Source organism: Dendrobates tinctorius, unplaced genomic scaffold (assembly GCF_039654945.1).
Source record: "Dendrobates tinctorius isolate UK_male_01 unplaced genomic scaffold, ASM3965494v1 ptg000135l, whole genome shotgun sequence".
Lineage (NCBI taxonomy): Eukaryota > Metazoa > Chordata > Amphibia > Anura > Dendrobatidae > Dendrobates > Dendrobates tinctorius.
Genome location: NW_027361803.1, coordinates 8,739,689 through 8,755,456, shown reverse-complemented (window position 1 = coordinate 8,755,456; position 15,768 = coordinate 8,739,689). Strand labels below are relative to the sequence as shown.

Here is a 15,768-nt window from a genome sequence, read left to right as displayed (position 1 = left end):
GTGTATACAGTGTAGTGTGTATACAGTGTAGTGTATATAGTGTATACAGTGTAGTGTATATAGTGTATACAGTGTAGTGTGTATATAGTGTATACAGTGTAGTGTGTATATAGTGTATACAGTGTAGTGTGTATATAGTGTATACAGTGTAGTGTGTATATAGTGTAGTGTAGTGTGTGTATACAGTGTAGTGTGTATATAGTGTATACAGTGTAGTGTGTGTATATAGTGTATACAGTGTAGTGTGTGTATATAGTGTATACAGTGTAGTGTGTGTATATATAGTGTATACAGTGTAGTGTGTATATAGTGTATACAGTGTAGTGTGTATATAGTGTATACAGTGTAGTGTGTGTATATAATGTATTCAGTGTAGTGTGTGTATATAGTGTATACAGTGTAGTGTGTGTATATAGTGTATACAGTGTAGTGTGTGTATATAGTGTATACAGTGTAGTGTGTGTATATAGTGTATACAGTGTAGTGTGTATATAGTGTATACAGTGTAGTGTGTGTATATAATGTATTCAGTGTAGTGTGTGTATATAATGTATACAGTGTAGTGTGTATATAGTGTATAGAGTGTAGTGTGTTTATAGTGCATACAGTGTAGTGTGTGTATATAGTGCATACAGTGTAGTGTGTATACAGTGTAGTGTGTATATAGTGTATACAGTGTAGTGTATATAGTGTATACAGTGTAGTGTGTATATAGTGTATACAGTGTAGTGTGTGTATATAGTGTATACAGTGTAGTGTGTGTATATAGTGTATACAGTGTAGTGTGTGTATATAGTGTATACAGTGTAGTGTGTATATAGTGTATACAGTGTAGTGTGTGTATATAGTGTATACAGTGTAGTGTGTGTATACAGTATAGTGTGTGTAGTGTGTGTATACAGTGTAGTGTGTATACAGTGTAGTGTGTATATAGTGTATACAGTGTAGTGTATATAGTGTATACAGTGTAGTGTATATAGTGTATACAGTGTAGTGTGTGTATATAGTGTATACAGTGTAGTGTGTGTATATAGTGTATACAGTGTAGTGTGTGTATATAGTGTATATAGTGTAGTGTGTGTATACAGTGTAGTGTGTGTTTATAGTGCATACAGTGTAGTGTGTGTATATAGTGCATACAGTGTAGTGTGTATACAGTGTAGTGTATATAGTGTATACAGTGTAGTGTGTATATAGTGTATACAGTGTAGTGTGTGTATATAGTGTATACAGTGTAGTGTGTGTATATAGTGTATACAGTGTAGTGTGTGTATATAGTGTATACAGTGTAGTGTGTGTATATAGTGTATACAGTGTAGTGTGTACAGTGTATACAGTGTAGTGTGTGTATATAGTGTATACAGTGTAGTGTGTGTATATAGTGTATACAGTGTAGTGTGTATATAGTGTATATAGTGTAGTGTGTGTATACAGTGTAGTGTGTGTATACAGTGTAGTGTGTGTATACAGTGCATACAGTGTAGTGTGTGTATATAGTGCATACAGTGTAGTGTGTATACAGTGTAGTGTATATAGTGCATACAGTGTAGTGTGTGTATATAGTGTATACAGTGTAGTGTGTATATAGTGTATACAGTGTAGTGTGTGTATATAGTGTATACAGTGTAGTGTGTGTATACAGTGTATACAGTGTAGTGTGTGTATACAGTGTATACAGTGTAGTGTGTGTATACAGTGTATACAGTGTAGTGTGTGTATAGTGTATACAGTGTAGTGTGTGTATATAGTGTATACAGTGTAGTGTGTGTGTATAGTGTATACAGTGTAGTGTGTGTATATAGTGTATACAGTGTAGTGTGTATAGTGTATACAGTGTAGTGTGTGTGTATATATAGTGTATACAGTGTAGTGTGTATATAGTGTATATAGTGTAGTGTGTGTATATAGTGTATACAGTGTAGTGTGTATATAGTGTATACAGTGTAGTGTGTATAGTGTATACAGTGTAGTGTGTGTGTATAGTGTATACAGTGTAGTGTGTGTATAGTGTATACAGTGTAGTGTATATAGTGTATACAGTGTAGTGTGTGTATATAGTGTATACAGTGTAGTGTGTGTATATAGTGTATACAGTGTAGTGTGTGTATATAGTGTATACAGTGTAGTGTGTATACAGTGTATACAGTGTAGTGTGTATACAGTGTATACAGTGTAGTGTGTGTATATAGTGTATACAGTATATTTCTCACCTCCGCTCTGGTTGAATCGCTCCATCGCTGTCCTCACATTATGTCTGAATGACGCCTCAGTCCCTTTAGTGATCTGTGTATTCCTCTCCCAGTATCCTTCCTCCATTTTTTCCATCCACTGGACCTTGGGTCGGGTTCTGCCGCTCTCCGAGTTATAATTCACAATCTCCCGATCATCCACATATCCGACTGATGAGTATTCCGGCAGCCCGGACCCCGGAGCTGAGACCCCCGTGTAATAATACCGCAGAGAGTGACTGTCTGAGAGAGACACAGAGTGTTACATGTCACACACACAGGACCCTGCAGTCACAGGAGGAGACACATAGAACCAAAGACAGAAACATAGTGATTAACCCCTTAAGCACCAAGCCACTTTGTAGGTTAATGGCCAGGCCTTAATTTTGAAATCGGACCGCTGTCCCTTTATGTGGTTATGACTCTGGAACGCTTCCATGGATCCCGCTGATTCTGACACTGTTTTCTCCTGACACTTTGTACTTCATGTCAGTGGTAACATTTCTTCGATATAACTTACGTTTATTTATGAAAATAACGGAAATTTGTCAAAAATCTTGAAAATTTTGCAAATTCCAAACTTTAATTTTTGTACCCTTAAATCAGAGAGTGGTGTCACACGAAATAGTTAATAAATATCATTTCCCACGTCTACTTTACATCAGCACAATTTTGGAAACATTTTTTTTGTTAGGACGTTATAAGGGTTAAAAGTTGACCAGCGATTTCTCATTTTTCCAACAAAATTTACAAAACCATTTTTTTAGGGACCACTTCACAATAGAAGCGAGTTTGAGGGATCAATATAACAGAAAATACCCAAAAGTGACACCATTCTAAAAACTGCACCCCTCAAGGTGCGCAAAACCACATGCAAGAAGTTTATTAACCCATTAAGTACTTCACAAGAATTAAAGCTATGTGGAAGGAAAAAATTAACATTTAACTTTTTTCCCCAAAATTTTACTTCAGACACAATTTTTTTATTTTGTCAATGGTATCAAGAGAAAATGAACCACAATATTTGTTGTGCAATTTCTCCTCAGTACACCGATACCCCATGTGTGGAGGAAGACCAATCTTTAGGCGCACGGTAACGCTCAGAAGGGAAGGAGCATCGTGTAAAGGTTTTGAATGTCAAATTGGCTGGAATTGAGATTGGACGCCATGTCGCGTTTGGAGAGCCCCTGATGTGCCTAAACAGTGGAAACCTCCCACAAGTGACCCCATTTTGGAAACTAGACCCCCCCCAAGGAACTTATCTAGATGTGTGGTGAAACCTTTGAAACTCCAAGGGCTGCACAGAAGTTTATAACATAGAGCCATAAAATTAAAAAATCATTTTTTTCCACAAAAATTATTTTTGCCCCAAAATTTTTATTTTCACAAGGGTAACAGGAGAAAAAGGACCCCAAGAGTTGTTGTGCAATTTGTCCTGAGTACGCTGATACCCCATATGGGGGGGTAAACCACTGTTTGGGCGCATGGCAGAGCTCAGAGGGGAAGGAGCACCATTTTGGAATGCAGACTTTGATGGAATGGCCTGTGTGCGTCATGTTGCGTTTGCAGAGCCCCTGATGTGTCTAAACAGTTGAACCCTCCCACAAGTGACCCCATTTGGAAACTAGACCCCCCCAAGGAGCTTATCTAGATGTGTGGTGAGCACTTTGAACCCCCAAGTGCTTCACAGAAGTTTATAACATAGAGCCGTGAAAATAAAAAAAATCATATATTTTTCAACAAAAATGATCTTTTTCCCCCAAAATTTTTATTTTCACAAGGGTAACAGGAGAAATTAGACCCCCAAAGTTGTTGTGCAATTTGTCCTGAGTACGCTGATGCCCCATGTGTGGGGGGGAACCACTGTGATTGCCTTACTGCGATCTTTGGGAGGGATAATGAACAAATCCACAAAAGGTGAAGAATTGGTTTTATTTTTTATGCCGTTCCTTGTTCGGTATTAGTGATTAGCCGACTATTCCTCGGGTCGGTGCGATTACAGCGATATCAGATTTATACCTTTTTTCGTGTTTAGCTTCTGTCGCCCACTAAAAGACGCTTTTTTATAGAAGAATTTTTTGTAAGAAATTTTTGCATCGCCGTATTTTGAGAGCTATAATTTCTCCATATTTCAGCAGTCATGTGAGGTCTTGTTTTTTGTGGGATGAGCTGACGTCTTTATGGTAGCATTTTCGGGGACATGACGTTTTTTGATCGCTTTCTATTCCGATTTTGTGGAGGCCGAATCAATAAAAACCAGCAATTCAGGAATTGTGGTTTTCTGCTTTTTTTTTTTTTCTCTCCGTTCCGCGTGTGGTAAAATTGATAAGGCAGCTTTATTCTTCGGGTCACTATGATTACAGCGATGCCTCATTTGTATGTATCTGTATGGCAGCTTGTTTTCTGCAGGAGAATATGGCGCATTTAGTGATACTATTTTTATTACCATTTGTTTTATTTATCGCGTTTTATTCCACTTTTTCCAAGCAGTATGACGATACCGCTTGGAAAAAGTATAATTTGCTACCTTTTTGTGTTTTTTTTGGGTTTTTTTACGGCGTTCACTGAAGGGGTTAACTAGGGTGACACTTTTAGGCCGGGGTCACACTGGTGAGGAATACGGACGAGTGTGAGGCGTTAAAAGCACGCATTACACACGGACCAATGATTCTCTATGGGTTTGCTCCCAACAGCCGTATATTTCTCGTCCGTATTCTACGGTCCGTGCCAATCGCAGCATGCTGCGATTGTCAGCGTACTACGCCCGTAATACACCAATGCAAGTCTATGGGTGCGTAAAAAATACGGATTACACACGGACCACACATGTGACTTGCGAGAAATACGCACCGGTGTCTTTTAGAAAAGCCGGCAATTCATTGCGCTATACAGTAAACTCACACTGACAGGTTTAATAAAGAAACGAAAGGATATATACACATAGAATACATATATTATAATATATATATATATAGATATAGATATATTTCTCAGAGTTCTTCATAGCAGAATAGCCGCTATTTCAATTGCCGGCTTCTATCAAATTATTCCCCAACCCGACATGAAATGACACATGGTTTATATTCAGTAAAGCATTTCATTTCATGTTTTGTTATATGTCCCTGACTAATAATTAGATGAGGGTTTGTGTGTAAACTTTGGGAGTTGTTGTTATTTTATGGGGTTAATTCGTTGTTAAAAAATGCGTGGTCTTCCCATTGCCCTGTAGTGGTGGCGAATGGGTTAATCTAACAAAGGGTTAATGTCACCATTCGATTGTAAGGTGACATTAACCCTTTGTTAGATTAACCCATTCGCCACCACTACAGGGCAATGGGAAGACCACGCATTTTTTAACAACGAATTAACCCCATAAAATAACAACTACAACTCCCAAAGTTTACACACAAACCCTCATCTAATTATTAGTCAGGGACATATAAAAAAAAAAAAATGAAATGCTTTACTGAATGTAAACCATGTGTCATTTCATGTCGGGTTGGGGAATAATTTGAAGCCGGCAATTGAAATAGCGGCTATTCTGCTTTGAAGAACTCTAGAAATATAAATATATATATATGTTTGTCTCATTGACTTGTGTGTGTATATATATATATATATATATATATATATATATATATATATATATATATATATATATATATATATATATATACACATACACACACATTCTATGTGTCTATATCTATTATTTCGTTTCTGTTAGAATCCCTGTCATAGGGCTCCATTATATGTTCATTTTGCAAGCCGGCGAGAAAATCTCGCCATACGGATGCTGACATGCGCAAAATACGCGACCACACCTTGCTTACGGATGACATGCGGAGCACTATTTAGGGGTAATTCATCCGTATTACGCATGTAAAATACGGACCGTATTTTGCGTCGGTTAGTGTGACCCCGGCCTTATAGATGGGATTTTTACGGATGCAAAGATACCAAACGTGTACTTTTTTGTGTATTTTATTTTTTTTTACATAAAAATGTGTATTAGGGGATTTTTTAATGCTTATTATTTATTAACCTCTTCATGACCGCAGCTGTTTTCGTTTTTCGCTCCCTTTCTTCCCAGAGCCATAACTTTTTTATTTTTCTGTCAATATGGCCATGTGAGGGCTTACTTTTTGCGGGACGAGTTGTACTTTTGAACGACACCATTGGTTTTACCACGTAGTGTACTCGAATTGGGAAAAAAATTCCAAGTGCGATGAAATTCCAAAAAAGTGCAATCCCAAACATTTGCTTGGCTTTTTTGCTAGGTTCACTAAATGCTAAAACTGACACCTGCCATTATGATTCTCCCGGTCATTACGAGTTCATAGACACCAAACATGTCGAGGTTCTCTTTTATCTAAGTGGTGAAAAAAAAAATTGCACCATTTTCCGAGACCCATAGCATCTCCATTTTTCGTGATCTCGGGTCGGGTCAGGGCTTATTTTTTGCACGCCGAGCTGACGTTTTTAATGATACCATTTTGGTGCAGATACGATCTTTTGATCACCCGTTATTGCATTTTAATGCAATGTTGCAGCGACCAAAAAAACGTAACTCTGGCGTTTTGATTTTTTTTTCTCGCTACACCGTTTAGCGATCTGGTTAATCCTTTTTTTTTCTATTATTTTTTTTAATTTTAAACACTTTTTTTTAACTTTTGGCATGCTTCAATAGCCTCCATAAGAGGCTAGACTAAGCTGCCATAGCACGATCGCCTCTGCTACACAGACGTGATGCATAGATCACCTCTATGTAGTAGAATTACAGCATTGCTATAAACGCCGACCACAGGGTGGCGCTCATAGCAATCTGCCATCAACAACCATAGAGGTCTCAGGTTGTTATGGTAACGCGTCAATGACCCCCCCTCCGTTCACGTGATGGGGGTCGGCGATGCACGTATTTCCGGCCGTGCGCTGGAAGCTCTAGATAAATGCCTGCTGTCAGCGTTTGACAGCGGGATTTAACTAGTTAATGGGTGCGGGCGGATCGCGATTCCGATCTCTCCTATTGCGGGCACATGTCAGCTGTTTATAACAGCTGACATGTCGCGGCTTTGAGGTGGGCTCATCAAAGCGGGGGATACTGTCAGCTGACGTACTATTCCGTCAGCTGGCAGTAAGGGGTTAATTTTTTTTAACTTTTTTTAATTTACCTAGTCCCTTTAAGGGACTTTCACTTTTTTTTTTAATTTGGTTGATGGTATAATACATTGCAATGCTCCAGCATGTATTATACCTATGGAGAAAGCTTCTGAGACCATGCTGTGAGCATGGTCTCAGAGGCTTTCCGTAGCTGGATGACTCGGGGGTTGTCATAACGACCCCGTGTCATCATGGCAGAGATCGCGCCCTGCGATTACATCGTGGGGACGCCGATCAGAGGGAGCCCCCGACCCTCTGCCTCCCCCCTGAACGCTGCGATCGCGACCGATTGCAGCAAACGGGGCTAACAGTCAGGGGCGGGCACCACTCCTGGCTGTTAGTGCAGGAAGCTCAGCCACCGGCAGCGCTGAGCTCCTGCACTGACTGGGCTGTGACCAATCACAGCGTTGTGGGTAGTGATGGGCAGTCCGGCTCTTTTTGGTGATCCAGCTCTCATGGCTCCGCTCACCAAAAAGAGCCGGCTCTTTTTCGGCTCTTTTTGGATCCTAAATGGATCCCTATTGCATATGAGTTCGGGCGGCTGAAACTCCGCCCACCTACCGCATAAACCCGCCCACTTGCTAGGAACCAATTAGATTGCTAAGTGGGCGTAGTTTCATTCTGGTGGGCGGGGTTACGTCTGCCGAACACCGGGATTTTACGCCCAGTGAGAGCCATTCAAGGATTTTAGTGGCTCTCACTGGGGTGCCGGCTCCCATCATTCACAGCAGGGAGCCGGCTCTTTGTGTCGGATCGTTCGCGAACGACACATCACTAGTTGTGGGTGCGAGGACCAATGGCAAGGGTCCCCGCACATCTTCCCGTGCCTCTCAGCTGTCAGTGACAGCAGTCGGCACGAACTGTCAGTGTGTGTTTACAAGCAGTGACAGTTTAAATGCAGAACAGACATAGTCCGTGTCATAGTGCGGGAACTGATATCCTGCCATGACGGACTATGTCCATCCTTGGACGATAAGGGGTTAAATACCCTGCAGTAAATAAATAGCATTGTGTTTGAAAATAATATATGGTACTTAGTTAAAATGTTTTTTGATAAAAAAATAATGCGTAAGCCATCCCACCGCTCCACGGTGACCGTAATTGGGACAGTCCTAACTCGAATATTAAAAACCTTGTCAAGTGACATTCATGTGGATAAGGGCTGAGAACGACTGAGCCCAACTAGTGGACACAGCCATGGGAGACCACAGCAATATAATGCCCAGCTCACAGGAAAGGCTGCACCATTATATGCACATGATGCAAACAGACAGCAAAAACCCGAAAGGTATGAACTGGGATATAAGCTGGTGTGCGTGCTGAGTGTAAGGGCACGTTCACACCGGACACTGCACAGAAAAAAGACAGAAACATAATGATTAAATATCCTGCAGTAAATAAATAGCATAGTGGATGAAAATAATAGGATACACCTGGTTGTACAGGATACACGCATATATACCGTATATACTCGTGTATAAGCCGAGATTTTCAGCACATTTTTTTGTGCTGAAATCGCCCCCCTCAGCTTATATACAAGTCATTGCTGGCAGGGGAAGGGGAGCAGCAGGGGCTGTGGCACAGAGCCGCAGCCGCCGGCTAACAGAAGACATCATACTCGCCCTCGAGGTGTCATCGCTGGATCGGATCTCCATCCCTGCACCTCGTTGCTTCGGGGCCGGCAGCTCTTCCTGTGCTGAGCGATCACGTGTTACAACTCAATAAGGTAATGAATATGCACGTATCTCCACTCTCATAGGCGTGGAGCGCATATTCATTACCTTAATGAGCGGTACCACATGACCGCTCAGCACAGGAAGAGCTGCCGGCCCCGGAACAACGAAGTGCAGGGATGGAGATCCGACCCAGCGATGGCGCCAGGATGGTGAGTAGAACTGTGGGGTGGCCGAGAAATGTGAGGCAGGGGGAGCCATGCGTGCCACAGGGGGAGCCACACATACCAGGACAGGATGAGGGAGCCACATATCAGGACAGGATGGGGGAGCCACATACCAGGACAGGGATGAGGGGACATTACAATCCCGGCTTAGACTCGAGTCAATAAGCTTACCCAGTTTTCAGTGGCAAAATTAGGTGCCTCGGCTTATACTCACGTCGGCTTATACTCAGGTATATATGGTATGTAGTTTTCTTTCCTACACTGCAGCAGATGAACCACAATCTCCCACCATCCAGCTGTGGATATCAGGAGGTCGGTCAGAGATGAACTAATTCATTCTGGCAGTGGTTTACAGCGGGCTGGTCGCATTAGCATCGGTCCCATTGTAAACCACTTAACCCTTTCTGATGGATTGCAGTTGGGGACCTGACTGACCTGCGGAGAGGTAAGTATGAGTATATTGTTGCTTTTTTGTTTTATTTTTGTTACAGGTCCATGTTTTTTTATGGATTAGCAGAGTAAGGCTGGTTTCACATTAGCGCTTTTTAAGCGCACGCACGGCCGGGGGTAGCTCCGCCCCCGAGCCGGCTCTCTGCCCGGCGTGCCCGCCCCTTGCTTGTAGCGCCGCCTCCTAGCGCACAGCGGCGCCTGCGATCGGCGCACCCTATCTTTAGCATAGGGTGCGCAGATCGTGCGCAGGCCGTGCGCTAGTTGCGCTTTGACCTGCGCTGCGCACTTTTGACGGTGCGCCGAGCACGCCGAAATCCGAAAAGTTTGATTTTGGCGCGCACGGCGCACCGTCAAAAGTGCGCAGCGCAGGTCAAAGCGCAACTAGCGCACGGCCTGCGCACGATCTGCGCACCCTATGCTAAAGATAGGGTGCGCCGATCGCAGGCGCCGCTGTGCGCTAGGAGGCGGCGCTACAAGCAAGGGGCGGGCACGCCGGGCAGAGAGCCGGCTCGGGGGCGGAGCTACCCCCGGCCGTGCGCTTAAAAAGCGCTAATGTGAAACCAGCCTAATAAATATGGTCAAAAACTTGGTGTCTTTATTTCATTAAAAGAATTTTAATTAATGTCTGTCTGTGTTTTTTAACCCTTTAATTGTCTAGGGTTAATAATGGATAGGTGTCTTATTGACTACTCTCCATTATTAATCGGCTTAATATCACCTTTCAATAGCAAGGTGACATTAACCCTTTATTACCCCATATCCCACCGCTACACGGGAGTGGGATGAGAGAGGATAAGTGCCAGAAAAGGCGCATCTTATAGATGCACCTTTTCTGGGGGCAGATTTTTGCAGCCAGGGGGGCCAAAAACAATGGTCCCTCTCATGGCTATTAAAATCTGCCCTCACTCACTGGCTTTCCCTCTCTAGTGGAGCAAATTGCGCAGGAGCCCATGCAATTTTTTTCAACGAATTAAATTAAGGGGTTAACACCTACATGTCCCAAATTTTACACACATACCCTAATCTAATTATTAGTCAAAGACATATAAAAAACTAATTGAAATAAAATGGTTTACTGTATGTAAACCATGTGTCATTTCATGTCGGGTTCCGTAATGTTTTCACAGAAGCCGACAATTGATTTAACGACTTTTGTTCAATCTTACTGTGCAATATAAATAAATAATATATATATATATATATATATATATATATATATATATATATATATATATATATATATATTATACATACATATCATATATATATATACATTATCATTGACAAATATAATTAGATAATTAGTATAGTGTTGCTGTCTATAAATTATAGGGGGTCCCCACGCCATTTTGTCCCAGGAAATAATCATTTTATTTATTAAGTGCATGTCCATAATGTAGAACAACACTAGACTAATTGTATTTGCCACTAACGTGTGTGTGTGTGTATATATATATTTTGTTTTTTTAGTATGTTTATATTATGTATGATCTGTATATATTATATTTTTACTATGTTTATATTATATATGATATGTATATATAATATATTAAATATATAATATATATATTATATGCATATATATTCTCTATCTTCAATATAATATATGTATATTATTTTATGATTTTATGTGTGCATATATATTTATATATTATGTGTATATATTATATATATACAGGAGTTGGACAAAATAATGGAAACACCTAACGTTTTGGCATCCATAATCTTCGAACATGTTATAAACATGCAAACCGTGACATATGGTAATGTTTTGTAGTTGATTATTTGTGTTATGCGATATGTGTATGTAAATTAACTGTTTGTTTTGCATAATTGTAAGAACATTGATGAGAACCTGATACCAATGGCAGAGCTCTCGGATTTTCAAAGAGGCCAAATTGTTGGTGCTCGTATGGCAGGCGCTAGTGTAACAGAAAGTGCCCGAATGCTTGGCGTGTCAAGAGGTACTGTCTCCAAAGTAATGACTGCGTTTGAAAGAGAAGGAAAAACGTCTGCAGCAAAGCACAGGTCCGGCCGAAAGTCGAAGTTCACTGAGACCGTCGGACTCTAAAGCGAATTGTGAGAGAGGATCGCAAGACCACGGCTCCAAAAATCACTGCGGAGCTCAATGAACACCTACAGAACACAGTTTCCATGAAAACTGTTCGTCGGGAGCTGCACAAATCTGGATTCCACGGAAGAGCTGCAATTAGAAAACCGCTGCTGTCAATGACAAATGTTTCCAAGCGTTTAGAGTGGTGTAGAAACCTCCAGAATTGGTCCCTCGAGCAGTGGAAACATGTTTACCCTATTTCCGACCTCCGGCCGAGTGTACGCTTGGAGACAGCCGAAAGAAGCATTCCATCCAGACTGCCTTCTCCCAACCGTAAAACATGGCGGAGGTTCTGTGATGATCTGGGGTGCAATTTCGTGGAGATCCGCCGGGCCAATGATATCCCTTCATGGAAGAATTAGAAAAAACAAAGGTGGAAAGCGCACATAGGGTGTATTGTCTAGAAGAACCACAATAGCAAGCAAGCCCAATCAGTTAGACTCACTGCTGAAGTTGTGTGAGTCACAACAAACTGGGAATCACTCATATAAGTCCGGTCGTCGCTGGTATCTCGCTGGTAGAAAATGAAACAAATCCAAAGTGGAAAAAAAAGAGCCGGGCTGAATAAACCGCGCTGACCAGAAAAAAACGCACCTTCGGCAGTCCATTTAATAAAAAACTTCTTTAATAAGCCTACGCGTTTCATGGCAAAACAAGCCACTTCATCAGGGCATGATGAAGTGACTGGTTTTGCCACGAAACGCGTAGGCTTATTAAAGAAGTTTTTATTATGTGAACTGCCGAAGGTGCGTTTTTTTCTGGTCAGCGCGGTTTATTCAGCCCGGCTCTTTTTTTTTCTACTTTGGATTTGTTTCATGGAAAAATTAACAGCCGAGATTATTTAGGCATTTTGGGCGACCAAGTGCACCCTGTGGTTCAAGCACTGTTCCCGGAGGGGAACGCCATCTTTCAGGATGATAATGCACCAATTCATACAGCTGGAATCGTTAAAGCATGGCACGAGGGACATTGTAATGAAGTTGAGCATCTCATCTGGCCCCCACAATCCCCAGACCTCAACATTATTGCGCATTTATGGCCGATTTTAGAGATTCAAGTTAGACGTCGATTTCCGCCGCCATCGTCGCTCAAAGAACTGGAGGGTGTTTGAACTGAAGAATGGGCTACAATTCCTTTGGAAACAATTCACACCTTGTATGAATCCATACCTCGGATAATTGAGGCTGTAATCGCCGCAAAAGTTGGACCTACACCATATTAAACTAACTTTTGTTGATGTTTCCAGGTGTTTCCATTATTTTGTCCAACCCCTGTATATATATAATATATACTGTATAAAATATATATATATATATATATATATATATATATATATATATTATATATATTTTGTGTATACAGTATATTACAGATATATAATATATATATTATGTATATACTGTATATTATATATTAGATATATTATATGTGTGTGTGTCACTGACATGTGTGTGTATACATATATGTGAGTGTGGGGTACAGCACGCAAGCATCCCATAAGCAAAGCATCACAGAAGATAAGCATCCTGCAAAACGGCAGTTATACATGGCATGGAATTAACATTCATCTTCTCTCTTCACACAGGTAATCAACTGAGCCACCCTGCATGTATTTACTCCATTCACTGCCAGCAAGCAGCCTGAATGATACAACTTCCCACCTCTGCTGCCTCTATTTCTCTGCTGTAATATATCCAAATGGTAATCAACTGAGCCACCCTGCATGTATTTACTCCATTCACTGCCAGCAAGCAGCCTGAATGATACAACTTCCCACCTCTGCTGCCTCTATTTCTCTGCTGTAATATATCCAAATGGTAATCAACTGAGCCACCCTGCATGTATTTACTCCATTCACTGCCAGCAAGCAGCCTGAATGATACAACTTCCCACCTCTGCTGCCTCTATTTCTCTGCTGTAATATATCCAAATGGTAATCAACTGAGCCACCCTGCATGTATTTACTCCATTCACTGCCAGCAAGCAGCCTGAATGATACAACTTCCCACCTCTGCTGCCTCTATTTCTCTGCTGTAATATATCCAAATGGTAATCAACTGAGCCACCCTGCATGTATTTACTCCATTCACTGCCAGCAAGCAGCCTGAATGATACAACTTCCCACCTCTGCTGCCTCTATTTCTCTGCTGTAATATATCCAAATGGTAATCAACTGAGCCACCCTGCATGTATTTACTCCTTTCACTGCCAGCAAGCAGCCTGAATGATACAACTTCCCACCTCTGCTGCCTCTATTTCTCTGCTGTAATATATCCAAATGGTAATCAACTGAGCCACCCTGCATGTATTTACTCCATTCACTGCCAGCAAGCAACCTGAATGATACAACTTCCCACCTCTGCTGCCTCTATTTCTCTGCTGTAATATATCCAAATGGTAATCAACTGAGCCACCCTGCATGTATTTACTCCATTCACTGCCAGCAAGCAGCCTGAATGATACAACTTCCCACCTCTGCTGCCTCTATTTCTCTGCTGTAATATATCCAAATGGTATAACTCCATACTTCTGCTGCTTGACCATTTTGCTGCATATTTAAATGTGCTTGCTAAAGCTTTGGTATAATTCATTTGTTGCACTGTATGTAATACTTACTGCTTTAGATCTGTGACTGGGGCCTTTCTAGATCTTATCAGGTGGAAGGTGCTATAGCATTTTGCCACATCTTGGTCTAGTGCCTTTGATCATCTAACCATCCCCTGGTGTGCTGGCCCCAGCTGCCAAATTATACCCAACCATCTCCCACAATCCCTCTCTCCTGACCCTGTAGTGTGGCCTATATATGTAGTAGTTGCTAAGGGGAAGCACGCAGTGTGGGGTACAGCACGCAAGCATCCCATAAGCAAAGCATCACAGAAGATAAGCATCCAGCAAAACGGCAGTTATACATGGCAGTGAGCATCACAGAAGATAAGCATCCAGCAAAACGGCAGTTATACATGGCAGTGAGCATCACAGAAGATAAGCATCCAGCAAAACGGCAGTTATACATGGCAGTTAGTCAGGGCAGGAGTCAGGTAACCCACACCTTGCCTTCCCCTTTAACCATGTGCTTTATTTTTATCCTCCTGTGTTCCCTTGCCATCCACATTCATCACCCTATCCCCCCTCCATCACGACTCATACACATCAGCCCCTCTATACTTCCCTCTCCCATGTACAGCTCCCACACACTCCTCACCTTCCTGAGAAACCTCAGCCCATCTTGCCCAAACACATCGCAGAAAAAAACTACTTACAATTCCAACAACTATTGGCTCTTTATCTTCCTTCTCCTACTGATTTCAGGGGACATCTCCCCCAACCCTGGTCCACCATCCCCCAACCTCGACCCCTACCCTACCTCATATCGAAACCACAATAATCTGATTAACATTACTTGCACTCCCTCATCTCAATCTTTTAATTGTGCCCTCTGGAATCCACGGTCTTCTTGTAACAAGCTTCCTTTCCTACACAACTACTTTCTGAACAACTCTCTTAATCTGTTGGCCCTCACTGAAACCTGGATTCAGGATTCTGACACTGTCTCTCCTGCTGGCATTTCCTACGGTGGCTTACAATTCTCTCTCCCCGAGACCCACAAACAGACCTGGTGGTGGAGTTGGCATACTCCTGTCCCCACAATGCACTTTCCAGGTCATCCCCCCAGTCCCATCACTCTTATTCCCTTCTTTTGAGGTCCACACCATCAGGCTCTTCCGTCCCCTCTCCCTCAGGGTAGCGGTCATATACTGGCCCCCAGGCTCACCCACCCTCTTCCTTGACCACTTTTCAGCCTGGCTGCCACACTTCATGTCCTCAGAACTACCAACCCTCATCCTGGGAGACTTCAACATCCCCATTAACAGCCCTAATTCCACATCTGCATCCCAGCTTCTATCACTAACCACCTC

The 15,768-nt window shown here is 42.0% G+C and overlaps 1 protein-coding gene across 3 annotated transcripts in view; it reads right to left on the bottom strand.

Annotated features, from left to right (window-relative positions):
• The window catches only part of LOC141048426 (class I histocompatibility antigen, F10 alpha chain-like), a 281,467-nt gene that overhangs the window by 257,578 nt on the left and 8,121 nt on the right, over window positions 1-15,768 (bottom strand). For all 3 annotated transcript variants that reach the window (XM_073543985.1, XM_073543982.1, XM_073543983.1), the window contains exon 2: window positions 2,211-2,471. In XM_073543985.1, the coding sequence (XP_073400086.1) occupies window positions 2,211-2,471 (261 nt within the window). The remainder of the gene's footprint in view (window positions 1-2,210; window positions 2,472-15,768) is intronic.